Source organism: Prionailurus viverrinus, chromosome A1 (assembly GCF_022837055.1).
Source record: "Prionailurus viverrinus isolate Anna chromosome A1, UM_Priviv_1.0, whole genome shotgun sequence".
Lineage (NCBI taxonomy): Eukaryota > Metazoa > Chordata > Mammalia > Carnivora > Felidae > Prionailurus > Prionailurus viverrinus.
The window spans coordinates 83,042,577-83,055,695 of record NC_062561.1 but is presented as its reverse complement, the minus strand read 5'-3'; the positions used below and the strand labels follow the sequence as shown (position 1 = coordinate 83,055,695).

The 13,119-nt window shown below is 55.4% G+C and overlaps 1 protein-coding gene across 2 annotated transcripts in view; it reads left to right on the top strand.

The window, feature by feature from the left end:
* The window catches only part of RASA3 (RAS p21 protein activator 3), a 121,392-nt gene that overhangs the window by 104,425 nt on the left and 3,848 nt on the right, over positions 1–13,119 (top strand). For both annotated transcript variants that reach the window (XM_047849446.1, XM_047849453.1), the window contains 5 exons: positions 503–576; positions 1,285–1,391; positions 1,824–1,906; positions 8,199–8,407; positions 10,059–10,162. In XM_047849446.1, coding sequence (XP_047705402.1) covers positions 503–576; positions 1,285–1,391; positions 1,824–1,906; positions 8,199–8,407; positions 10,059–10,162 — 577 coding nt within the window. The remainder of the gene's footprint in view (positions 1–502; positions 577–1,284; positions 1,392–1,823; positions 1,907–8,198; positions 8,408–10,058; positions 10,163–13,119) is intronic.

Sequence of the window (13,119 nt, the reverse complement as noted above, 5' to 3'; positions counted from 1 at the left end):
AGAATCTCTTCTGAGAAGCTTTACTTTTTCTGTGGTGTTTGGAAACAGTCACACATGTTTAGCTCTCAGAAACCGTAAAAGCCAGGACCCAGAAGGGAGAAAGGGGCAGGAGCTGGGGGCACGTGGTAATTGCTGGAGGGGGTCCAGGTGGGTCGTGGAACAGTCAGGCTAAGGCGGGAGGGGGCCTGAGCTGCCTCACGCTCCAGCAGAGCTGTGTCCTTGGGTCACCTGTTCACATGCAGGGAGGCCTCTGGGTGTCACTGAGCCTGGCAGCCGTCAGGTGAGGCAGCAGCTGGGGTTCAGGGAGACCCGCCCTGGGGGGTCGGGACCAAAGCTTTCCGGCCGCAGTGGAGACTTGTGCAGGACTCTGACCCAGGAACCCAGGGGCGGCTTCCCCTCTGCTGTGCTGTCAGAGAGACTGCGTCCTGGTGAACTTTCTGTGCGAGAAGGAGTGTTTTCAAGCCATTTTGCCTTTAAGCGTCTGCGTTCTATCCCACTCCAGTTCTTAGATTTGATCTCGTCTTCTGGGAGAAGAGACCCCAAGAGCATCGAGCAGCCCATTCTGCTCAAGGAAGGGTAAGTCCCATGTCTGCTGTGGCATCCCGGGCACCTCTGCCACGTGGCTGGTGGCCTCCCAGGTCAGAGGCGGCCAGACCGGAGAAGCGTGGCCTTTGTGCATGTCTCAGATCCACCAAGACTGCACGCAGGGCACGTCTGAGACATGGTGCTATTCACTTCCCTTTCTGCACACCTGTGCTCCGCAGACCGTGTTGAGCGGAGAAACGCCATCAGCAGAAGGGAAGGGAAGGAGGCTGAACCACCCAGCTTGGTGCAGCCCTCCATCAGACCCCCCCACTCCTGAAGCATCTGCTGCCTGCCCGGGAGGAGGGGTTCCAGTCCCTCTTTCCCTCCTGGGGCGCACCTGCCATGGCCCCTTTCTCCTCATGGCGTCTGTAGTTGATGCTTCCAGTGTGGGAAATGAGGACAGGCAGCTGCTTGCTTAGGGACTGATGAACCTGATGTCCCTGCCAACTTGTAATTTAAAGTTAACACCAGCACAGGGACTAAACGTTTCCAAAGTAGAGATGTTTGCCTTTTGATTTTTAATCCTATTACTTGGAAGTAGAACAATGTTGAAAGTCTGCAGGCTGCATCTTGTGTCACAGACACAAAAGGGGCAGCTTATTTTGATGTTGCAGACATGACCTCAGGCTGTGGGGTGGGGAAGGCAGGGTATGTGCCCCGAGCCCCAGCATCCTCCGCAAAGATGTCCTGCTCACACAGGTTCATGATTAAGAGGGCGCAGGGACGGAAACGCTTTGGGATGAAGAATTTTAAGAAAAGATGGTTCCGCCTGACCAACCATGAGTTTGCCTACCAGAAAAGCAAAGGTAACGGGAAAAATCAGCTTTTTATTTGATCAGCTTTTTTCTGAGAGACCAGAGCCTTGTTTATGGCCCTGATGGGGTTAACCACCTGCTTTTCCAGAGTGAAATGAAGGGCAAAGAGTAAGTGTCCCACAGAGCAAGCCGTCTCTTACTACAGGAGCATAATCACCAGGGTGGCCTGGGCAGGTGGACGCCAGGCGTAGGAATTGGGGTCCCGTGTTGGCTGTGTCCCCCCAGATCTGATGTGGCTCCTGACTGTGTGGCTAGAGGGTTTAGGCTTCCTGGGAGGCAGCACCGGGTCCTGCTTGGCACACAGTGTGAAGTTGGGGTGTTCTGCAGCATCCCGACTCCAAACCCCTTAAGCCCGTGGTCTGCGTGCTGCGTACCCGTGCCACCTCTTGCCCGCCCCCTTAAGAGAGCCCCTTTCTGCTACAGGAGACCAGCCTCTGTGCAGCATTCCCATCGAGAACATTCTGGCAGTGGAGAGACTGGAGGAGGAGTCCTTCAAGATGAAGAACGTGAGTGTTGTGTCTCCATGGTGGGCCCCCACTTGTACCTGCTGTGGAGCCCAGCAGCTAGGCTGGCTGGGGAAGGCAGAACCTGCCAGAAAGTGCTTCCCTGCAGCTCTGGGGGCCACGGACCAGCTCTGGGACCCTGTGGGGTTTCTGTGGAAGTGTTAATTTTGATCTGGTTTTGAACTCACAGGAAAGCAGCAACACTAGAACAGGACTTCCACATCCCCATCCCAGGGCTCCCATGTCCCCCATCCCGGGGCTTCCACGTCCCCCATCCTGGGGCTCCCACGTCCATATCCCGTGGCTACTGCATCCCCATCCCGTGGCTCCCGCATCCCCATCCCACGTCTCCATCCCAGGGCTCCCGCATTTCCATCCCACGTCCCCATCCCAGGGCTCCCGCATTTCCATCCCACGTCCCCATCCCAGGGCTCCCGCATTTCCATCCCACGTCCCCATCCCGTGGCTCCCACGGCTCCCACGTCCCGATCCCAGAACTGCTGGTTGTTTCATTTTCTCATTTGCTGAGCGTACTCCATTGTTTCTATCTCTTCATTTCTCTCCACGTGTGTACGTGTTTCTGAACCACATAGATATTTCGGTTCATTCCCTAAAAACAAGAACTTCCTTGTATGACCTGAACAGCCACCAAAGGACGCCAGCGCTGGGGTGGCATTGTTACCCCTTGCCATCAGCTGTGTTGTAGTGATCTTTACACCCATTGTGTGTCCTGAAACCAGCACCCAGTGATGGCATTCATTCTGTCATGTCCTTCACCTGGAACATTCCTCAGCCTTTCTCTGTGGTTTGCAGACTTGGTGTTTTTGAAGCACACGGGCAGTTTTTTATGGGCGTCCCTCAATTTGGGAGTGTCGGAGGGTCCACCGTGGTAGGTTCAGGTGACGCATTTTGTCAGGAATCCCACAGAGGTGAGCACGTCCCCTGGGTGCATCTTGTTAGGAGGCTCGCTCGCAGTGACTGTGGGAGACACCAAGCTGTGTCCACATCGGTACCCCCTCAGGCTCTTGCCCATCCACAGTGGCTCCCTGCCTCCCTCATTCCTTCGCTACTATTTCCTGGCTTCCTGCCACAGAGGGCTCTGTCCTCCATGGAGGGTTAGGGTTTAGGGTTAGGGTTAGAGTTTAGGGTTAGTGTTGGGGTTAGGGCTGGGGTTAGGGGTTAGGGTTGTGGTTAGGGGTTAGGATTGGGGTTAGGGTTAGGGTTAGGGTTGGGGTGTGGGGCAGAGTTAGGTTTAGGGTTTAAGGTTTGGGAAAGATTAGGGGTTAGTGTTGGGTTAGGGTTTATGGTTAGGGTTTCGGGTTAGGTTTAGGGCTCTAGGACAGCAGGGCCACATTGCGTTCAGAATAAGGTTCTTCCCTGCCCAATGTGGCTGTGCGAAGTCGCCTTGCTTCTAACGGTGTCTTCATTCCTCTGACCAGCACACGCTTTGATTGGGCCGCGGTAGGTCGGGTCGGCTTTCCCAAGCTGTTGGTGACTTTTTCTGTCGTGCCTCAGGGGGCCGGGTAATTTTAGTCATTATGGAGTTCACCTTTGGAGCAAGGCTGTGGTCAGGGCTACCTCCTTTGTGGTCCCAGGAAAATGTTTGTAATACCTGTCACTTGCTTTGCGAACATAATTTATATTGTTTCCCTGGGCTCGGTGTGGCTGCATCAGGCAAGGGTAATGAACGTCTCAGTTTTCTTGTTGCTGCACACCTTGGAACTTGTGGCGGAGGAAGTGCCCTGCTCCACGTTTCCCACTGTGGCCACTGGGTCAGGTCTTGTTACAGGAGAACATGAGGTCATACTGTGCACATGGAGGCTTTGTTCTTGCGGAGGCCTCTGTGTATAGGAAAGTTCCCTGTGGCTTTGCTCACCCTGGTGGCTTTGCCTGGACAATGATGTCCCTACTGAGCCTGGGCGGTAAGGTGCCTGGGGTACAATGGCCGCCCTTAACCCCCAGGGCCCTCAGCATGGAGCCTGATGTTTACACCCAGAATCTGCATATGTATGTCCTGTTTTTGCCCTGGTCTGTTCCCATTTCTGTTTCTTTGTTCCTAATTTTCTTTCTTTTTTGAGAGAGTGAGAGAGAGCTGGTGCACAGTGGAGGGTTCATAGGGAGATAGAATCCCAAGCAGGCTCCTCACTCAGCACAGAGCTCAGCACAGGGCTCGATCCCATGACCCTGAATCATGACCTGAGCCAAAGTCAAGAGTCAGCCACTCAACCCACTGAGCCCCCCAGGTGCCCCTCTGTTCCTAATTTTCTAAATACTTTTTACATTTTTCTGTTTTACTAGGCGTATTTCATGTAAGTCATATGCAGTCTTTTGTAGAGCATGGTGGGGAGTAAATAATACGACTCATTCCATGGCCTTCCAGCCTTCAAGAAACCCCAGCCTGTGATGTGGGGCTGTGAGGGTTGGACAGTCAGCTTCCCCTGGGAGAGAGTGTGCGTGTTCTCTGCTGTTCCACAGCCAGCCTCCGTCAGTGGCCCTGGTTCGGGCATTTCTCTGCATGTCTTTGCCCGTCTGCACTTGTGGTTGCAGATGGAGTGGACAGAAAGAGGCCCATTGGCCAGTCTCCCTGTGACACTGACATGGGCCTGCCCTCCGTGGGTGTGGGAGTGGCCCCTCGTGGCCTCTGTGCCCAGGCCTGCAGACAGTGCTCATACCCCAGCCCTGGCTCGATGCTCAGCTGATAGTGTATAAAGGGCAACCCCGAGGCCTCCTCAGCGCTGATTCATTCCCCTCGTAATGTGTTCAGGGAAGGTCCAGTCGAGCAGGACCCCACAATGATCCTAACCAAGGGTGCTAATTTGGAACCTTTTGCACAGGAAGACATGGTCCCTTAAGCTTGGAGGTATTCTCAGGGTCTTGACTATTTTAAAGTTTATTCCCTTTAAAATTCAGACAGGTGATGGGGCACCTGGGTAGCTCAATTGGTTATGCGCCTGAGTCTTGATTTCGGCTCAGGTCATGATCTCATGATTCGTGAGTTCAAGCCCTGTGTCGAGCTCTGCACTGACCGTGTGGAGCCTGCTTGGGATTCTCTCTCTCTCCTTCTCTCTTTGCCCCTCCCCACCAAAACAAACAAACAAACAAACAAATAAACAGAAATTCAGACGACTTCCTGAGCTCCGGAAGCAGTGGTTGTCCGGGGAAACAGCTGGCTTAGCTGGTGCTCTGTGCGCTCAGTGGGAGCACCTTCTGGACCCTGGAGTCTGTGCTCTCCAAGGCCACCAGGGCTGTTTGGACACCAGGTCTGGGGTTTGACTCTGGCCCAATCTGCAGGTGAGCAGACAGGCTCATGGAGGCTTCGGAAGGGCTTGTGGGTGCTTGCGCCCCTCGTGTGGGAGCAGGAGCTCAGGCCTGACCACCTGTCCTGAGAGTTTGAACTCTGTCCATCTGGAGCAGGCCAGCCCCTCCCTCCCCTGCGCCTCTGGTCATTTGCTTCACTGCGCCTCCTGAGTGCTGCCTCCCACCAACTGCAGATTGGGCTGGGGCCTCAGAAGAGTTGGATGTGGTAAGAACCTTCTTCAGATACCAGGAGCCATCCACAGCAACCACTGGCCCCAGGAGGATGGCCCCTGCACACCATCTCACCCCACAGGCCCTGCTGCAGACACCCAGCTGAGGGTTTAAAGGACTGGCCCCCGAGTCTGCTTCTGCCTCCTGGGAGCTGACAGGGGATCTGACCTGTCTTCTGTCTCCTTCTGTGTCTGTCTATCTGTCTCTTGCTCATTGGTCAGTAGTCAATAGGTGCCTAAGGCCACACTGTGTTTGTGGGGGACACAGCAGGTCTGTTTCAGGGCTGGTCCTGGCCTGGGGTCGCAGAGGAGGAGTCGTGATGAACTCGCATCTCCGCCTGGGTCTGAGATTGACCCCATGGTCCAGTGGGCGGCGCTAGCTGGGTAGACAGAGGAGGCGGCCGCCCCGCTGGACAGATAGCAGACACAGACAGCAGCTCCTGTTCAGCCTGCACAGTCCCCAGCTGGATTCCTTGTCCCTCCCTCAGGACTATTTGAGACAGTTTTTTGGGCAAGCAGACGGCCCCATGGCAGGTGGGGTGTTTTCCTGGGCCTGAGGGGTGTTCACACTATGCACCTGCTCCAGGAACTGGGACACTGGCATCCTGGAGCATTGGGTGTCTGCGCCTCCCTCACCTCCAGCTGTTCCCGGGCCTGAGACTCTGCTGTCTCCAGGATGGCAGGCTGGGAGCATTGCGCCCTCAGCCGGTGGCATTCCCAGATGTTATGGCAGTGGGCAAGTGTGGACGGTGTCCGAGAAACAGCTTCCTGCCTTTTCATTCCATCAGGCCTGCAGTTTAGCTTTAGAAAATCACCTAATTTTAGCATCACTTATTCATCAGCTAGTTCCCCTGCTGACAGTGCTCACTAATTACCAGGCTAATGTCCATTTGGGAGACAGTCCTGTGGCACGCTGGGCCCCATCAGAGGGGCCAGTTTGTGAGGACAATTAAGACAAAACTCCTGTCTAGAGGCTGACCCTCCGCTGGGGATTGCAGCCATACACAGGTTCATGCAGTCTGAGGCCTGTGCAACAGTGCATGTGTGCATGTAGAGGTCCTGGGGCAGTAGGAACAGGACCTTGTGGGGCAGGGGCAGGGGGCCCAGGTCTCTGTAAGTAAGCTATTCACTCAGGAGCTCAGACACACAACTTCTCCCCAGAACCATCAACTCCTGTTCCTCCTCTCCATACACACTGTCTCCCCTTGGAAAAGCCCACCATCACCTTTGACATCCTGACTCCAGGCCTCCCCTGGGGCCCTCTGACAAGTCAGCCTGAGAGCCCTCCAGGGCCCTGGACTGCCCACCTCACCCACCCACCCCCATCTTCTGTGTACAGCCTGGCCTGCTCCTGCTGGGAACACCCGACCCTCCTTGGGCTCAGGACCTCTGCACCTCCTGTACCCGCTGCCCTAGGACCTCTGCACCTCCTGTCCCCACTGCCCTTAGGATCTCTGTACTTCCTGTCCCCACTGCCCTAGGATCTCTGCACTTCCTGTCCCCACTGCCCTAGTATCTCTGCACTTCCTGTCCCCACTGCCCTAGGATCTCTGCACTTCTTCACCCCACTGCCCTAGGATCTCTGCACTTCCTCACCCCGCTGCCGTAGGATCTCTGCACTTCCTCACCCCGCTGCCCTAGGATCTCTGCACTTCCTCACCCCGCTGCCCTAGGATCTCTGCACTTCCTCACCCCACTGCCCTAGGATCTCTGCACTTCCTGTCCCCGCTGCCCCAGGACCTCTGCACTTCCTATCCCTACTGCCCCAGGACCTCTGCACTTACTGGTCCTTCTGCCTGGGACTCCTCATCTGCTTCCTCCTTCAGCTTTATTGTTTCTTAGTCACCTTTCTGACCCAGCCGGGATGTTTATTTAGAAGTTTGTCTCCTGACCCTTCCTCCAACCCCCCCCTCCTCCCCCCCAGCATACACACACAGCCCCTGCACTTTGTGTTCTTTTTTATCCTTGCTGGCTGGAAGTTCATGCAGATAGAAACTCTGTTTGGGGCACACTGTGTCCCCAGAATATAGGACAGTGCCTGGTATGCAGGGATGTTTGTCGAATGAATAATAAGAAAGGTAGTGGAGGCTCTAAGAACACTCACAGAGGAAGCAACGCCTACCTGGAAGAAGAGCCCCCGGTGGTCAGGTGGGGTGGGGCAAACACAATAGCACGTGTGGAGGTCCTAAGGCTGGTGTGGGGGTGAGGACAGGAAGGCGGGCAGGGTAAGCTCTGACACACCTTGAGCAGAAGCCTGCCCCAGCTTAAAGGTCAGGAGACCTGGGGCACCTGGTGGCCCAGCCAGTTGAGCATCCAACTTTGGCTCAGGTCATGATCTCACAGTTTGTAAGGTCGAGCCCCACATCAGGCTCTCTGCTGTCAGCATAGAGAGAGCCCCGTTTATGTAATGGTCACAGTCAACTTCAGGAGGTCCCCTAGGGGATAAGCAGTTCTACTCCTTTGCTTCTTGGAGGGAGCCCCCTGAGACACCAGAAAAAGAAGTGTCTTGGCCGGGCTGACCAGCAGTGACCCAGCCTCCTGAATCGCCCAGGGGGAAGGCTGTGGCTTGTGACTCCATCATGTGCAAGGGCAACAGAAAGCCCTTTGTGCCCACCATGGCCCCTGGGCTTGTCCAGGCCTCTGGGTGGGCTCTACCCTCCCTCCCTCCATGGCCCCTGGGCTGGTCTGCATCAATAATAATGACCCTTGGGGCTTGGGCAGGATGTCTTGCCATGTGGCTTCTCTGAACCAGTTCACTGCCTCCTCAGATGTTCCAGGTCATCCAGCCGGAGCGAGCTCTGTACATCCAGGCCAACAACTGTGTGGAGGCCAAGGCCTGGATCGACATCCTCACCAAAGTGAGCCAGCGCAACAAGAAGCGCCTCACTGTCTACCACCCCTCCGCCTACCTGAACGGCCACTGGCTCTGCTGCAGGGCCTCGTCGGACACAGCTCCTGGCTGTTCCCCCTGCACCGGGTAGGTCTGTGCCTGTCCAGCCCCTGGGACCCTCCCGCTGATGCCGGCAGCTCGGGTCCCACGGGCCAGCCACGAAGGCCCTGGGTTTCATGCAGGATGGAAATCAAACGTGAACCAGCAGGAAGTGAAAATACAGTTTGTTGACCAGAGAGAAAGACAGACAGAGCGCCCAGGAGATTGAGGAATAGAGCAGGAGTCTCCTCTTCGCTTGGGGCCTGGGGTTTTTATTGACGATTGTGGTCTGGTGCACATGTATCCTCAGGGTCCAGGAACTGGTCAGTGCAAGACAGGGTCCAGGTGTCATAAGTCACTTATTCCCTCAAGCCGGGGTCTTGGCATCAAGGTGTTTGGAGTCAGTGGTCTTAGAGAACATTTACAACAACCCCAGTGGGTCTCTCCTTGGCTGTCACCTGTTGTGCTGGAAGACTCCAAAGACAGCATTACTTCCCAGTCCCTCACAAGGAGGACATATGCTATGCGTGTTACAAGGCAGGTGTAGAGTGGGGCAGGCGCACAGGCCCTAGCAAGAATAGAAGGTGGAAAAGGAGCAAAGGGAAAAAATGGCTATATGTTCACGGAGTCCTTTCAGTTCCCCTGTCTCACAGCCACCCAGTGTGGCCAAGCACAGTTGTCCAGCTTGTGCACTGTACAGGGAAGTTTGGCCAAGGGGCTGCATTGGGGGCAGATCCAGCTGCTGCCTAGCTGCACACACGTAGCTGAATCTCCTAGGCTGTTCTTGCAATTGTTGAGGAGTCCACACGGGACAGTGCATCCTGACGAGGGCTCTGTAGACTGTTGACTCTCCTCCTGTCTCTGCCCGGGGTCCTAGTGATCCTTGGGGGTGGGTGGCAGTGAAGGAAGGGGTTCCATGCTGAGGGGAAACTCCCAGGGGCAGAATGCTGTCGGGCTTCTGCTAAGAAGAGACTGGACATTTCCCACCACCTGCTCACACCCGCTTTGGTTTGTGCACCTGTCATCTGCACACCCCCCTGCTTTGGAAACCAGATCAGCCCTTATCTCCCAGGCCTCCTGAGGGTCCTGAGAGGCTCCCCTCTGCCAGCTCTGGAAGAAGGCCTGGGTACCCCATGTGACTCATCTGTTGTGGTTGTGGGTATGAGGAATACCCCCAAAGCTCACGGAGGTGGGAATGGGAAGATCCAGTTCACAGATGAAGAAGCTGAGTCCCGGGAAAATCCCTGCCGGGTCCCCCGCCCCCCCAGGAGAGGCTGAGCACTGTGTCTGGGGAATGGGAAACTGCCACGCCCGGGGCAGGAGCTGGGGCCACCGCAGGCAGGCTCAGGGAGGAGCAGGGACCTGGCCTGGCCCCTCCTGGGGCAGCAGACCGACCCTTCAGGGCATGTGGCCCAAGTGCAACATCAGGGCGGCGGGGGCGGGGTGGGGGGGCGGCTTTTTATTCCAGATCATTTCTTTCCATGGCAAAACAAGCTTGTTGGCTTGCTGTCACAGCAGCTCTTAGGCCTCTGGTCCTCTGGGCTGTGCGTGGTCACTTCTTAGTGCTCCTGAACTATTCTGCAGCCCCATCATGGAGGAGCTCGGTGTGGGGTCACTCCGTCATCTTCAGCGTCTTTAAAAACAGAAATGTTACAGTTCACATCGTTCTTTCTGTTCTTGTCTTGCTGTGTTCGGGCAGTGGCCTCCCGGCAAACATCCAGCTGGACATCGATGGGGACCGAGAGACAGAGCGTATCTACTCCCTCTTCAACTTGTATATGAGCAAGCTAGAGAAAATGCAAGGTGAGGCAACACATGGTCTGGGGTGTTGTCTCACATGGTTGCAGGTGGCTCTGGGTCCTGGTGACAGTGACACCTGGAGCTTTCTGCAGAGATGATGGGTGCTCTGGGCCTCTGTGGTCCACGTGCAGTGTTCCCCATGGCCCGTGTGCTACTGTTCACAGCACCAAGGGGAAGCACTTTCTGCAGTTTGGGCAGCTCTGTGGAAGAATTACTTTAACAACAGATTCTGTAGATAATTTCAAAATGGAATTTCGTTTGCAGTCTCCAAACTGCCAAATTCTTGAGAAGATCCTACGTGTAATAACCTTCTATACCCCCCGACACCAGATTGCAGAGGGCCGTGTGCATGTGCGTGTTGGAAGCTCCAGCCGTAATATCTTGCAGCTAGATTATCCTGCACATGTAACTGCCGTAATGTCCCACAGAGAGTAGCAGTGTGGGTGGGGCAGATTAGGTGACCCCTGACTGGTTGGGGCTGTCGTTCAGGAGAGGCCGACACGAGAAGAGCCCACTGGGAGGCAGATGAGCTGCATTGTCCCCGGGTGGGGTTTGGTCGTTCTCAGAGCCACATTCAGGGATTCTGGGAAGGGGCCCTTCAGCCCACTCCGAATGCGAAGTAAAGCTCGTGGACCTGGAATTAGGCCCATTAGATAGTTTCCCTTTTCCTTCTCCTGCTCTAACCCAGCGGTGTCAGTGGTGGCCTCAGCCTGGACCATACTGAGTCCTGGTCTGGTACACGTGGTGAGCTTCCTGTCTGTGAGCTCAGTCCCCTCTGGCAGCCTCAGATCACACTCCGCACCCAGCTCTGGGCACATGTGCGTGCACGCACAGCCACACACACACACACACGTGCGCACACACATGCACATGTAAGACAACCGTGTCTACACACTAGAACATAAGCTCGCGTGCAGATGTGCATGGACAACAGCATGTGTATGCACATGCACACAGCTGTGCACGTGTGCATAGTCACCTACCCCAGTGGCACACACGGCACCTGGATCCAAGGTTCCCGGAGGCCGTGCAGAAGTGGCTGCGGGGCTACACCAGGCCTCACTGGAGCCAAGGGATGGCAGCTTCTTCCCAGCCCTCCGAGAAGAATGACCAGAACAGAGGAGGGTAGGGTCAAGGAGTTACAGAGGTTGAAGCCACCGTGTGAGGTTCCTGAAGGAGGCTGACTAAGCCTTGCATGATCAGCCACCTTCCAGGCACAGCCTCCCTCTTGATCCCAGCATCACACCATTGCAAGCCCCTGTGCCTTTGCCCCTGATGCCACCCCCACCCCCTTAGTCTGATTGATACCTGCTTGTCTTGAGTCTCCCGCTGTGGGAAGCTTTTCCTAACCCTGTGTTTATCTCTCATTGCCGTGATAATCAGCTCTGATCTGCTCACCCTCAATGTACTTGACCCTTTAAGACCAGAAGCAGGTCGTATTTACCCCAGTGCCCGATATCGAGGAGGAACTGAATACCTGTTTTCTGGATGAATGGATGGACAGGCATACATGATAGGTGGATGGATGATGGGTGGATGGATGGATGGATAAATAGGTGGGTGAAGGATGGATGGATGGATAGACGGTAGGTGGATGGATGATGGATGGATAGATGGATAGATGATAGGTGGGTGAATGATGGATGGATGGATGGATGATAGATGAATGGGTGTTGGATGGGTGAATGATGGATGGATAGATGGTGAATACCTGTTTTCTGGATGATGGATGGATGGGTGTTGGATGGGTGAATGATGGATGCATAGATGGATGATGGATGGATGGATAGATGATAGGTGGGTGAATGATGGATGGATGGATGATGGATGGATGACAGTTGGATGGGTGTTGGATGGCTGAATGATGGATGGATAGATGGATGGTAGATGGACAGTAATGGAAAGAGGTCTTGCACATTCAGCCTCCCTCCCAGTATAGGAATCATCTGGATAGGTGTTCATAGAGCATCACCATGATTGGACACCTTACACTTCACCTAGGCATTGTAGCATTGACTCACTTCTCAGTCTTCAGGCCTCTGCCTGGAGTCTCAGTGCTTCTTTGAGGCAGATTGTTGTCAGAGCAACCTAATCATCTTGAGATACTCCCTTTATATTAGTCAAACCATCTTTGAGCACTGGGACCATGGGGCTTATTTCCACCTGATGTCGTCAGTCCTTGCCTCTTGGGCACAGCAGCCTTTTGGCCCTCGGAGGAAGCTGTGTTACAGTTGCCTGTGCGAGAGGTTCGACCTCTGCCCCCGTCATGTGGCATGGACTCACCTGGCCACACTCCTTTGGGCACCCCTGGTTCTTTAACCCTGCCCCTGAAGTCTGCCAACCACAAAACCCAGTGCATCAGGCAGGGAAGGGTTAGCGCGGGGCCTGGTGGGGTCCTGGTTGAAGAGCCATCGCAGGGCTTGGGCCACTGGACAGAGAATGGTACAGATGAGGTTTTCAAGGTGACAGCAGGTCACTGCTCTTGTGGTGCATCCTGGGATAGCAGCCGGCTTCTTCCTCTGCAGAGTAGGCACGAGTGCCCCTCCTGCCCCTCCGTCAGGGTGTTGGGAAGGTTAAGCGGGAGGACTCACACAGCCTCGAGCCCACACTTCACCTGCCTGTCGTCAGGCCTCAGGCCTCCTCCTGGGTCTAGCCTTTCAGTCGCTGCCAGCCCTGGCCCATGTGGGCTACAGTCCTCAGTGCCCTGCGTTGGGTTTGTCCAGGATTCCCAGGCCCCCATCCAGAGACGAGCCCTGATGTCCTCTTCCATGGAACGGGGTGGAGACGGTGCTGTCCCGCCTGGGTTAATCCGGGGTCTGATGAAACAACCCCTGTGAGGCAGTTAGCACAGGTGTGAGGTGAGCCTGGCCCCGGCCGCCCATGTCCTTCCCCCAGCCACCGCCGCTGCCTTCCTCCCTCCGCTCTGGGGCCCCGCAGGATGCAAGTAGCTGCAGATCCTT